Source organism: Dipodomys ordii, unplaced genomic scaffold (assembly GCF_000151885.1).
Source record: "Dipodomys ordii isolate 6190 unplaced genomic scaffold, Dord_2.0 Scaffold237, whole genome shotgun sequence".
NCBI classification, from domain to species: Eukaryota; Metazoa; Chordata; class Mammalia; order Rodentia; family Heteromyidae; genus Dipodomys; species Dipodomys ordii.
The window spans coordinates 390,414-403,616 of record NW_012267453.1 but is presented as its reverse complement, the minus strand read 5'-3'; the positions used below and the strand labels follow the sequence as shown (position 1 = coordinate 403,616).

Below are 13,203 nucleotides of genomic sequence, written 5' to 3'. Positions count from 1 at the left end.
ATGCAAATCAGCAGGGCTGGGCCGAGCTGGTCACATCTGTAGGATTGGCTCAACTCAGTGAATAACCACAGGCCTTGCATCCAAAATTTTCCTAGACTAGAAAAGAGGAACATGAATATGCCTGCAGAGTATGTGGACATGATTTGATGGTAGAAGACACTTTTATGACTATTTTCAAAATGTATAATGCACAGAAGCAACAGTGGTAATAGAGTATTTCATAAATATATTGAAACACTCTTGTTTCTACTTAGATCTTTTATTCATTTCCAATAATTTTTCCTAGGAAAAATCCCTGTTTTCTTTATAAAATACTTATGCATTGAAGCTTTTCTTACTTTCTCTCCTTTCCTTTCCTTTCCTTTCCTTTCTTTTCTTTTCCTTTCCTTTCCTTTCTTTCCTGTCCTTTCTTTTTTTTTTTTTTTTTGGTTGTGTGGCTTGTACTCTGGGACTGGTTTCTGTCCCACAGCTCTTCACTTCAAGGCAAACACACTTGAGCCACAGTGCCACTTCCGGCACTGTAGAGCCTCAAGGGCTTTCCTGCCCAGGCTGGCTTTGAACTACAATCCTCAGATCTCAGCCTTCTGAGTAGCTAGGACTGCAGTTTTGAGTCCCTAGCGCATAGAAGGAAAAGAAATCTTAAACCAAGTAATACATTTTCCTTTTTTGGTATTGTAATATTGTTTTGAATCTGATTTGCTTTGTCAAGAAATTATTTCAATTGTTTGTTGCTGTGTAAGATCATGAACAACTTGTCATGTTTCATATAATTTCCAGCTTTTGATAGTTTCCTGCAAAGAAATTAATGAAGTTTGTTATTTTTTTAAAAAGTTCATTTTCCTAGATTAGTAGAAACAACTTACAATCAAATTTATGTGAGTTTTAATGCCATCACTTAGGTGGACTGTTTCTGAGAGTTGGTGAAAAGTGACCATCTTTGACAGTCAGCTATCTCAATACATCATTATGATCATTATGATTGTGTGTGGAAGCTCAAATCTCTGTTCTTTCTATGGATTCTTGCAAAATTCATCATTAGGTCATCCTTTCATTAGATTTGGTGAACTGGAGAGAGTTGTATAATTCTTGACATAAGCAGGTTGCCATGTGATCAGAAGTGAGGCCTGGAGAATTCCTCTGGAGAGGGAGTAGGGTCAGGAGAGAGCATCAGCAGCTAACCCTGGCTTTTTTCTCAGGGTGGAGAATCACAGGATTATGTGCTCAAAACCCTAGGACAGCCTCACAGAACCAGAGAATACCACACTCCTCCTTCCAACTTCTCTGATGACCTAGGAGTTAAGAACCTAATGATTAGACTCATTTCCTGTATTAAAACAATTCCTTCTTAGAGATTCTTGTCTGGCTTCTGTTTTATTGTGTGAATCAGAAAAGGTGACTTTATATGAGAAGAGACATGGCCATATTTGTGCTTCTGGGACAGAGGAGGAGAAAAGGGACAAAGATTAAGAGGAGTCTTCACATTTAAATGATAACCTTTGAAAGTGTTCATAGTGGTGCTACCTCTGAGTAGCTCTATCAGCAGAGGAAGGCACCAGAAGAAGCAGCTGAGCAGCCCAGCCTCTCACTTCTGCTTCCCTGGGAGTTTTTTGTTATGGCTTGTATCACTGTGGGAGGTAAACTATTACTCTGTTGACAATAATAAGTGGCAAAATCCTCAGGCTGCAGGCTGCTGCTGATGAGAGTGAACTCTGTCCCAGATTGACTCCCACTGAACCTTGATGGAATCCCAGAGGCTAAATTCTTTGCATAATAGATCAGAAGTTTTGGAGCATTCCCTGGTTTCTGCTGATACCAGTGTAAATCACTGCTAATGTGTTGACTGGCATGGCAAGTGGTGGAGACTCTGTCTCCTGGAGATGCAGACAAGAAGGATGGAGACTGGGTCATCTGGATGTCACATCTGAAACCTGGCATTGGAAACATAAACACAAATATCCACACTGTTAGTCATGTTATAGGAGGCCTTCCCTCAAGACCCAGGCAGAACTGAACACACAGTATGAGAGGAGTGCTCCCTTCCTTACCTGGGAGCCAGAGCAGCAGGAGCCCCAGGAGCTGAGCAGGGGTCCTCATGTCCATGCTGTGTGCTGACTGAGACTGACTGCTGCACAGGGTGTGAGCAGCCTATTATGAAGTCATTGGGGGCAGTAGGCTGTGCTGTAAGCATATGCAAATCAGCAAAGCTGGGTAAAGCTGGGAACAGCTATAGGACCAGCTCAACTCATGAAATGCTCATATTTCCACGGTGCCCACATATCTTAGTTTAGCCCAGGGAGTGTTTTTCACACATATAGCAGAAGCTGTGGTGAATCTACTGTCCTTTGAACAGATATCTTGGTGCATTCAGGGATGATGACCATTTCTCTTGAGTTTTTCAATCTTTATGTCATGACACTTGAAAGGGAGAAAAGTAATAATTGAGTCCTTCATATTCAGAACATGCAGAGAAGTAAAGATATGGAAAGAATAGAATTTGTGGATATTTTTAACTGGTTTAATATCTCTATGCATTTAATATCTAATTGACATAGCAAGAGAAATATAAGTTGTTAAGTTTTCAAGCAATTCATGCTTCAGGCTCTTCTAAAACACACATATACACAAAGTAACATGTGATTCTTCCCAAGCACGTATAAAGGCTGAGTCCAACTCTTCCTTATAGACTTTACTGCATAAAGGAAAATTTTACTACATAGGAGAAATTTCAAAGCAAAGGAAAACAACTATATCAAGGGTTTTATTAAGCATGTCCTGTGGTTAGATGGCTGGAGTGCTGAAGCAAAAGCATATTGCTCCTAGAAAAAACCAAAATTTGTTGTTTTTGTGATTTGCCATGTCACCAGGTACAATTTTTACTTAGACTTACAGTTTCAAGTTTAACCATATTAACAAGGGTTCTTTGCTTGTTGTAGCCTTTCATAAATATTTTAGTTTAAATGAACGTGCATATTTTTAGTAATCTTCTGTTACCACATAGCTTTTTCCTGTACTATATCTCAAGTGCAGAGGCCTTCCATTAACGAAGAAATAACTTCAATTCTTCCCTATATTTGTCAGGTGGTTTAAATTTATAGGTAATCTAATAGCATCTGTTCAAAGTGAAGTTTTTAAAAAGAAAATTTTTAATAATACCTTTAATGGAAAATTATTTACCAATAAATGGAAATACTAAGGTAGCTGCCAGGTGTTATCTCAAGTACTCGGTTTTGTAAAATCTATGAAAAGGCAGTTATTTTTCTAGAGTCCATTCTGTTATTTTCTCTTTTTTTTCCCTCTTCCTTCCTTGCTTCTTTCCTTCCTTTCTTTCTGTTTTGTTTCTTTCTTTTTTGATATGATATTACTATGACTTCCAGGCTATCATTGATCATGTGATTTTCTCTGTAAGTATTCAACCTGCAATATTAGAGGGACTCATGAATTAATAAAAAGAAGCTGAGAGTTGCTGAGAGATGGTGGTGAACATGAATACAGAAAGTATTATAGAAAGAGGACATGGCCTCTGTGTGGTGAGGATAGACTATTTTAATTCTGATTGAATTGAGAATCTAGATTCCAGAATGATATGAACATAGGCATACCTGAATAACATGATGTAGGAATACTGTCTCACATTTCTTAGGTGTCTGAGCAAGTACAGTGACCCTTTAATGTAAACTCAAAATTCAAATTAATATAGGAATATCAGCCTACATATGGAAGACTGATAGATTTTTGTCTATTCAGAGACTTTTATTTTTGAAATGTGTTTTCATCTACTAGTGTAGTTAAGTAATTAAATTAATATCAATATATTTTGAACTCTTGACATTGCAAACAGATGTTCTATCATATGAGCCACATCTTCTACCCTATATGTTTAAGTTATTTTTCAGTCATTGGGTCTCACACAATTTTCCAGCCCAGTCTCAGGCTACACACCTGTTCTTATGCTTCTCCCATATATTAGAATCCAGACATATGCCATCATGTCTTTTATTCCAGAAATATATCTTGTGACTTTTCTGGGATGTCCTGAAACTCTGGTCCTCCTAATTTTGTCCTCCACATAGTTGAAATGGTGATTGCAGATAAGATCCATCACACTAAGTGTAAGTATTTCTGAAAATTCAGAACTGTTTTCTTTACAAGGGCCTTGCTCATCTAGAAAAAAGTACACAGTATGAAATTCCTAAGTAGTTCTCAGGAAAGAAAACACCAAATGATCACACACACACACACACACACACACACACACACACACACACACACACACTAAAGTTGTTGAATTTTCTTTCTGATAGTATGACCACTTTATACAAACAAATGTAAAGAGTTTATTGCTCAGTGGAAGAGAAACACCTGAGACAGTAAACCTCAGTGAGCAGCTGTCTGAAGAATATTTTGTTTGAGCTAGAACACTGTGAGAGGAAACTTGTTATTCTTCTGAAAATAGCAATTTGCAGCATCTTCAGCCTCCACTGGATTTATGGTGAAGTTGAAATCTGTCTCAGACCCACTATCATTGAACCGGTTTGGGAGGCCACTTTTCCTATTCGATCCTGTATAGCTCAGAGGTTTTGAGGCTGTCCTGGTTTCTGTTGATACCAACATAAGAAACTCTCTAAAATTCATTATCAGCATTCTCACTGGCTCTGCAGATGATGATGGCCATGTCTTGAGGAGACAGGGCCTGAGATGCAGGAGTTTGAGTAAGTACAATGTCTCCAGTGGAGCCTGGAATGGTAATCATATCTCAGGAATGGCCACAGATGTACTGAGACCATACCAATGTAGGCATATTGCATTAGCGACAGCTATAACTTGTCAGGGAAGACATTTTAATAACAGAAAATTGAGCAAAAAGACTTGAATCAATCAGTTTGAGAAACCTGCAAATCAGAGAGCAGCAATGGCCGTGATGATTGTGACTAACCTTTTCCGCCAACCTCATCTGGAGCCCAGAGCAGAAGACCCACACCAAGGAAGCCTGTGATCTCATGTCCAACATGGAAGTTTGACAGTGCTTTTCAGGTCTCACAACCTGCCTCTAAAGAAGATTTGAGCAACCTGCACTGTTATGTAATGACACAATGCGCAAATTAATTCGGAAGAACTTGCCTTGATGTTTAAAGGAGACATAGGTTTTCTTTCACTCAGTGGGAGTTGTGGCTAGACAAGACAAAATAATCTTGAATATTTTCTAGTGAAACTGGAGTATTTCCAGTAATTTGTGAATTTCTCGGTTGAAATTGTATTTCTACTTGTGATGCCAAGTGGGAGACCATCCCATGGTTTACCTTCCACACATATGTCACTCAGATATGCTTTGTATTCCCCAAATTGAAGTTGTCAAAACATCTCAAACAGCAGTACATTCCAAAAGAAAGTCAGTAGAGTTTATAGAGGAATGAAATCACTCATCTGGAGGGAGGGGACGGGGGAGTTGTCTTCCTGAATACATCTGAATACAACATGTCTGCCAATGCCATCCAGAGCTGGAAAGGTTGGAGGTGTGAGTGTGCTACAGTAGTCAATGAACAAGGGAGCCTTTCTGGGTTGCCAAGTTACTCACATAGTTAGACCAGCCTGGGTTACATAGTAAGACTGGTAAGTTCCCAATCCACATGAACTTACTTTACCTTCCTGTAGGTAAAGAAGAGTTTCCTGTCTGTTTAGTTTTGAAACAAGACCTATTTTGCCCCTAGTTTTCCAATGATAGTGGAATCTTTGCTGTGGGTCCTAATTAGAGTAAGAAAAAATCAGATCTGTTCTTTTAGGCAGGTATTTGTCCTTAGCAATGGAAGCAGTAGCTGAGGAACCCCAAGTTCTCCTATAGAATGAGAAGATGATACAAACACATTGGATAGTGTTATGTAATCAAGGAGATTTATTTTAGACCATGGAGTTAATGAAAAGTTATATCTAGAAATATGATTTGGAGGCTAAAGGATACAACAAATTCACCAAGAATCAACTATTTATTATACTTGAGGGCAATAGTATTTGTCTGTTTAATGGGAAATATGTAGCTTACTTAATAAATTCATGGGAAATATTTCATTCAACTACAAAAGTTATGGAGTATTTCATTGTCACGTGTTGATGACTCTAGAGTGAATGCATTTCTAGCTATTCATGAGGCTACAATCTAAGGAATTATGTTTGAAGCCAGACTCAGCAGGAAAGTGAGATTCTTATTTCCAATAAACTGCCAAAAGCCACAAATTGAGCTGTAAATCCCAAGGAAGAATGCTAGCTTTAGCATAAAACATAGGGACAGAACATAGGCTCTTGATTATAGCCATTCTAACTGGGGTGAGTTGGAATCCCAGTGATGTCGTGATTTGCATTTCTTTTATGGCAAGAGAAGTTGAGCATTTCTTCATGAGTTTAAAGGCCATTTTTATTTCATCTTCAGAGAAGTCTCTCTTTAAGTCTTTAGTCCTATTATTAATTGGGCAGTTGTTTCTTGAGGATTTGTAGTTGGGGGTTTAAATTTTTTGAGTTCCAGGTATATTTTAGATATGAGACCCTTGACCGTGGTATGGCTAGTGAAGATCTTCTCCCAATCAGTGGGGTTTCTATTGATCTTGCTAGCAATGTCGTTTGCCATGAAGAAGATCTGCAACTTCAGGCAATCCCATTTGTCCAACCCTTCTTTGAGTTCATATTTTTCTGGGTCTGTATTCAGAAAATTTCAGACTGTGCCAAGGAGACCGAGGGTTTCTCCTATTCTTTCCTGTAAGGTTTTCAGAGTGTCTTCTTTGACTCCGAGGTCTTTGATCCAATTGGAGTTGATTCTGGTTCGGGGTGATATACAAGGATCTAGCTTTAGTTTTCTACAATTGAGTAACAAAATTTGTCATCACCATTTACTGAAGAGAATGTCTTTCTTCTATAATATTTTTTTAGATCTCTTATTGAAGATTAGATGACTATAGGTCTGTAGGTTCAATTCTGGGTTTTCAATTCAATGCAGTAGGGAACCCTACTGCATTGTTGGTGGGACTGTAAGCTTGCTCAACCACGTTGGACAGTAGTATGGAGGTTCCTCAAAAGACTCCTCATAGAGCTCCTCAATGACCCAGCAATCCCACTTTTGGGTTTGGGTATTTATCCAAATGATCACAAACAAGACCATACTAGAGCTACCAGCACAACTATATTTATTGCAGCATTATTTACCAAAGCTAAGATATGGAACCAACCCTGATACCGCTCAGAAGATGAATGGATCCAGAAAATGTGGTATATATACACAGTGGAATTCCATGCCTTCATCAGAAAGAATGACATTGCCCAATTTGTTATGAAATGGAAAGATTTGGAAAATATTACATGAAATGAAGTAGGCCCGGCCCAAAGAAACATAGGTCATATGGTTTCCCTTATTTGCAATATCTATTATATTTTTGAGACAAGAAGAAAAGGTCAGATAAGTTGATGTTAGGTAAAATGAACCTCAAGATAAATATTCAAATGATTTTGCTTTCATGCAATTGTATCTAACATATTTATAAGATGATTTCTTTGTTGCTTTGTATGTCCCTCCCTCACGGTATAACCCCTGATTCACTGTATTTGGTGTTTGTATAATTTGTGGAGGAGAAGGGAAAGACAACTCATTTAAACAGAGATACAGGTGGATCCATTGCAACAATGAAATATACAAATCATTATGTCTAAAAATGAACTTTACAACTTTGGTGGGGGGGGTAATAGAGAAGAGTGGGGAAAAGGGGGGAGATGGGAAGGGATAGGAAGGGGAAATAAAGGAGGAGGAAACAATTCTTGATAAGAAATGTACTCATTATCTTGCCCATGTAATTGTAACCCTGCTGTACAGTATTTTCACAATAAAAAAAATTCACAACGAAAAAAAATAAGATTGGGGATGCCACGGGAAATTTTGGAACAAATACTCAAACATCCAAACAATTATAACATATTATTTGAAGAATCTATACTCGCTAAAGAAAGAAAACCTAGCAGAATTGGATGAATATTTAGACAAATACAAATTGCCCAAACTGAACCAAGAAGAAATTAATCAATTAAACATGCCAACATCTTACAATGAGGTAGAGGAAGCAATCAAAAGTCTTCCAACAAGGAAAAGCCCAGAACCAAGTGGATTTACTATGAAATTCTATAAGACCCTTAAAGAGAAACTAATACCCATACTACTGAGACTCTTCCAAGAAATAGAAACAGAGGGAGCTATCCCAATCTCATGCACAAACCAGGCAAAATCCCAACATAAAAAGAGAACTACAGACCAAGTTACCTGATGCACACAGATGAGTAAGACCTCATGGACTTTCCTGCCTGGGCTGGTTTCAAAGTTAATCCTTGCATCTCAGCTTACTGAGTAACTAGGATTACAAGTATGAGGCACAGGTGCTCAGCCATTTAATTTCTTTAAGTAAAAAGATAATACAAAACATATTGGATATATTGAAAACTATTTTATAGTAGTTTGATGATGATTATTATGATATAGTTGAAGCATATTTTGAAGATACATGGTCACTTTGATTTCTTGTTAATGACTCAAAAATTTGCCACTATTGAAACATTAAGTATCTTCTATCCTCAGTATTTTTCCTGTACTGAGACCTCTCATGTTTTGCCACCTTTGGGCCTTTGATATTACTTCTCAAAGGTCATCAGCATGAAGTGGTAAGTGTTGATGCCGGACATGATTACTTCAACAAAAATCACATGCCTCTGTATTTATCATTTCCCAGTGAGTGGAAATATCATCCCTTAACAGATACCTAATATATCCAGTTGCTTCTCTATGAGAAAAAGAAGAGACAGAAAAAGAGAGACAAATATAGACACACACACATACACAGAGTTAGAGAGAGAGAGAGAGAGAGAGAGAGAGAGAAAGGAAGAGAGTCTTGATCTCTTCTCAAGCCAGTAAAAAGACCCATTGCAACAATGAGATATACAGGACATCATGTTGAAAAACAAACTTTACATCTTTGGCCAAAGTGGAGGGGAGGAGGGGGGAAGAAGTGAAGATGGAAAGGATGGGAAAGGTAAACAAAGGAGGAGGCAACAATGCTTGATAAGAAATGTACTCATTACCTTACCCATGTAATTGTAATTCCTCTGTACAGTATTTTCACAATTAAAGAAAAATGAACTTTACAACTTTGGCAGAGATGGGGGAGGGAGGGGGAAAGGGGGGAAGATGGGAAGGGATGGGAAGGGAAAACAAAGGAAGAGGCAACGATGCTTGATAATAAATATATGCATTATTATACTCATGCAATTGTAATCCCTCTGTATGGTATTTTCACAATAAAAACTTAATAATAATTAAAAAGGAAAATGAGTTCTGTTAATTTTAAGACCAATGACTTTCATCCATTGGAATATGGAATCCAATTGAAACAGGACTAAGGACAGGTTGCATAGTCCCAGAGTACTGTGTTCTGGTCTGCTCCTTGTGGAGGATGCAAGTACTCTATTCAAGAAAGCTCTGGGGAATCCATGTGACCTGTGAGTTTAGATCCAGTGAATGTGTCTCTAATTACTGTCCGAGTTTGCCTGTGGGTGTTTGTAGAACTTGTCTCAGGACCTAATTCTTTTCTAATACCTTAATGGTCTTGTACATTCCCAAGAGCTTTCTAGAGAGAAACTCTTTGTAATCCCAGTGATATTTGTAAACATCTATTGACAGAACAGTTCATAAAAGAATTAGGACTGATGTAGAAACCTCTCTTTTAAGTTTAGCTGGATCTCAATTTACCTATTTAAAATTGGTGGAGCTCAGAGTGGTGCCTGGTTTATGATCATGGAAGAAAGGGAAATCTTGAATCTTTCCTAACCCAAGTTTATCCCGGATGTTAAGTTTCAGTGAATATTTGTGAAAAGATCCAAACTCATTCTTCCATATTACGAGAATACAAAGTCTGAAGTTGAAAGTGCATTGCCAGCCCAATTAAGGTACAAGAATGCTACCTATCTGAAAAATAAAAATGGATGATGAATGGCTCATGTGTAGGAGTTAGGAAGCTTCATCAAAATAAATATATTCTCCACTTTGTCCTCAATGCATTAAACATGTCCCATCCTGTTATTGCAAAAATCTTTATAGATTGAAATGGATTTTTTGTCTGCTTCTCTTTTTGAATTTGCATTGAAAGCATATAGATTAAAAGAATATTGACATAAAATAGACCACATTTTATAAGCTTTACATTTATATGAATTACATTTTTAAAAATTCTAAAACCTTTTAAAGGTGAATGAGGGCTGTGGAATGAGATTTTTCCTCACAAGGGTTTGTACCTTTGATTCTGCTATATTGAGCCATGGGAGAAGGCACCACATTAGTCCTCTCAGCTTCTGAAGTACTCTGAAGCCAAGCTCAACACTGCTGATGTGGTGCTGGTCCTGGTTCCTTCTCTCCCCAGGTCTTTGGCTCTGTAAGGATGCCAATAGAAGGCCTTGTGTCAGAACTAATCTTTATGTTCTTTAATGAGGACATTATTAATTACAAACAAATTGGACTGAGAATTGTGCTATGAGGTGAGGCCTCTTAATTCCTACTTTTATATTCAAAATTCTGAGCACACACTTCAGAGCCTGCATGAGCTTCTTGAAATACTAACTCTCAAAAAGTATGCTCACTTTTCTGATATTATCTCATTTCTCCTTGTCTTTGAGATCATCTTGCTCTTGTATTTTTATGTTTGTCCTGAGGAACAGTAGTAGACACCTTTTCTAACAAATCAAAATTAAATTGAAGAGGACAGACTTGCCAAAAGAATTGGAGGTCTTTATTATCCATGTAGTTGATTCCCGAGTCAGGTGGACACCACCTGGTATATTGACATCAACCAAAACTAGGAAAGTCCCTAAGCTTCTGATCCAGGCTGGCTTGAGTGAGGCAGGGGTTAGGACATTTATAACAGTTGAACGAGCATCTATAGAAATGTTTAGTTCTGTAAGATGGATATTTGTGAAGTAAGAAATTGAAATATCACTTAACACAGATCTGCTTGGAGAGGAAAGGAAGACATTGATTTGCTGAAGATCAGGGGCCAATATAAAATGTGTGTATATTCTTTAAGATGGCAATTCATAAAACCTCAAAAAGACCATTTTTATCTGAGCAGCTGTTTTAGTTTCTATGAAGAAATTGATTGAAAATACACTATTTTATATTTTAATGAAGTGGAATGTCCAAAATAATTGATGGGCACTCCTCATATGTAACAATTGTTTTCAACTATTAAATCACAGACTCAGTGCCATGGGTATTTTACTGGGGCTAAGCAGAATAGAATGTTAGATTGCAGACAATTCTTCCTTTAAAATCTGGCTGCCTCTGAGAAGCACTATCAACAGGTAGAAGAACTAGGCAAAGTAGCTTGGGCTGTCCAGCCTCTCACTTCTGTTTTCCTGGGAGGTTTTTATCATCGCTTATATCACTGGGGGAGGGTAATTGATATGCTGTTGACAGTAATAAGTAGTAAAATATTCAGGATGAAGGCTGCTGATGGTAAGAGAATAATCTGTCCCAGATCCACTGCCACTAAACCTAGTTGGGACCCCAAAGGCCAGCCTTGACATGTAATAGATGAGGAGCTTTGGGGATTTCCCTGGTTTCTGCTGATACCAGTTTAATACCCTGCTAATACCCTGACTGGCTCTGCAGGAGTTGGTGATTGTGTCTCCTGGAGATGCAGAAAGGAAGGATGGAGACTGGATTATCTCCATGTCACAACTGGTACCTGTCATTGGAAACATAAAAGCAAATATCCACATTATTAGTCATGTTATTACAGGACTTCCCTGAAGCCACAGGCATCACTGACCACAGGTTGAGAGAAGTATTATCCTTCCTTACCTGGGAGGCAGAGCAGCAGAAGCCCCAGAATATGAGTAGCAGTCCTCATGTCCATGCTGTGTGCTGACTGCGACTGACTGCTACACAGGTGTGAACAGGTTATTATGAAGTCATTATGGCAGTAGTATGTGACTTAGGCAAATGCAAATCAGGAAGGCTAGACAAAGATAGATATTCCTGCAAGGCTGGCTCATCTCAGGAAATCATCATAGGTCCATGGTGCCCATGTGCCTTAGTTTTAGACTAGAGAATATGATTCATTCAAACAGGACAAGTCACAATCAGTCTGCTGTCCTGTGCATAGATCTACTGGTGCCTGCAGGGATGAGGACCTGCTTTTCCTGTGTGTCCTAATCTCAATTCTCTGAGTGACTTTGAAAGGGATAAGATAAAGGCAAAATGAATGTATTATATTCCATATATGGAGGAAGTAAGGATATGGGAGAATAGAGTTTCTAGTCTTTTTAAACTGGTTGAATATCTTTATGCATGGGAACATCTCACTGCCATAGCAAGAGAGATATAAGCTGTTTTTATCTGAGTCTATTCCAAAACAGACATATAAACATAAAATAAAATGTGGATTCTCACTGGGCCCAGATGGCCACACCTGTAATCCTACCTACTCAAGAGCCTGAGATCTGAGGCTCCTGGTTCATAGCTAGTCTGGGCCAAAAAGACCATTGAAATCCTATCTCCAGTTATCCATTAGAAAAATGGAAGTGACACTGTGGCTCAAGTAGTAATGCACTAGCCTTGAGCTGAGGAGCTTAGGGATAGCGCCTAGGCTCAGAATTCAAGCCCCTCAACCATATCCCCCCACCCCCAGAAATGTGGATTCTCCTTTAGATCAGGTATAAGGCTGAGGCAAACTTTCCCTTATTTGGCTTTACTAGGTAAATTATAAAACACTTAAAGCAAGGAAAGCAATTATAACAAGGGCCTAAGTAAGCCATGTCCTGTGGTTTGATGGCTAAGGGGCTGAAACAAAAGATTGTTGCTACCAGAAAAGACCAAAATTATCTCAGTATTTGTTATATGCCACTATCTCCAGCCAAACTTTTTAATCTTGGACTTAAGACCACTTTATCAATGTACACCCTATATTTAATAATCTTTCGATGACATACAATAATGAGTCAAGCGGAAAAGGTCAGATAATGTGATGTCAGGAAAATGAACCCTTAGATATGTATTTTAATGTTTTTTTCTTTTATGCATGTGTTTCTAACGTATTTATAAGATTATCTCTTTGTTGCTTTGTATGTCCCTCCCCCACAGTATAACCCCTGCTTTCACTATATTTGATGTCAGTATAACTTGTGGAGGAG

General features: G+C 38.2%; 1 gene segment (V, D, J or C); it reads right to left on the bottom strand.

The window, feature by feature from the left end:
- Positions 1 to 54: 54 nt before the first annotated feature.
- The window catches only part of LOC106000745, a 21,331-nt gene continuing 8,182 nt past the window's right edge, over positions 55 to 13,203 (bottom strand). Inside the window, 2 exon segments of the V gene segment in view lie at positions 55 to 96; positions 1,627 to 1,928. Coding sequence covers positions 55 to 96; positions 1,627 to 1,928 — 344 coding nt within the window.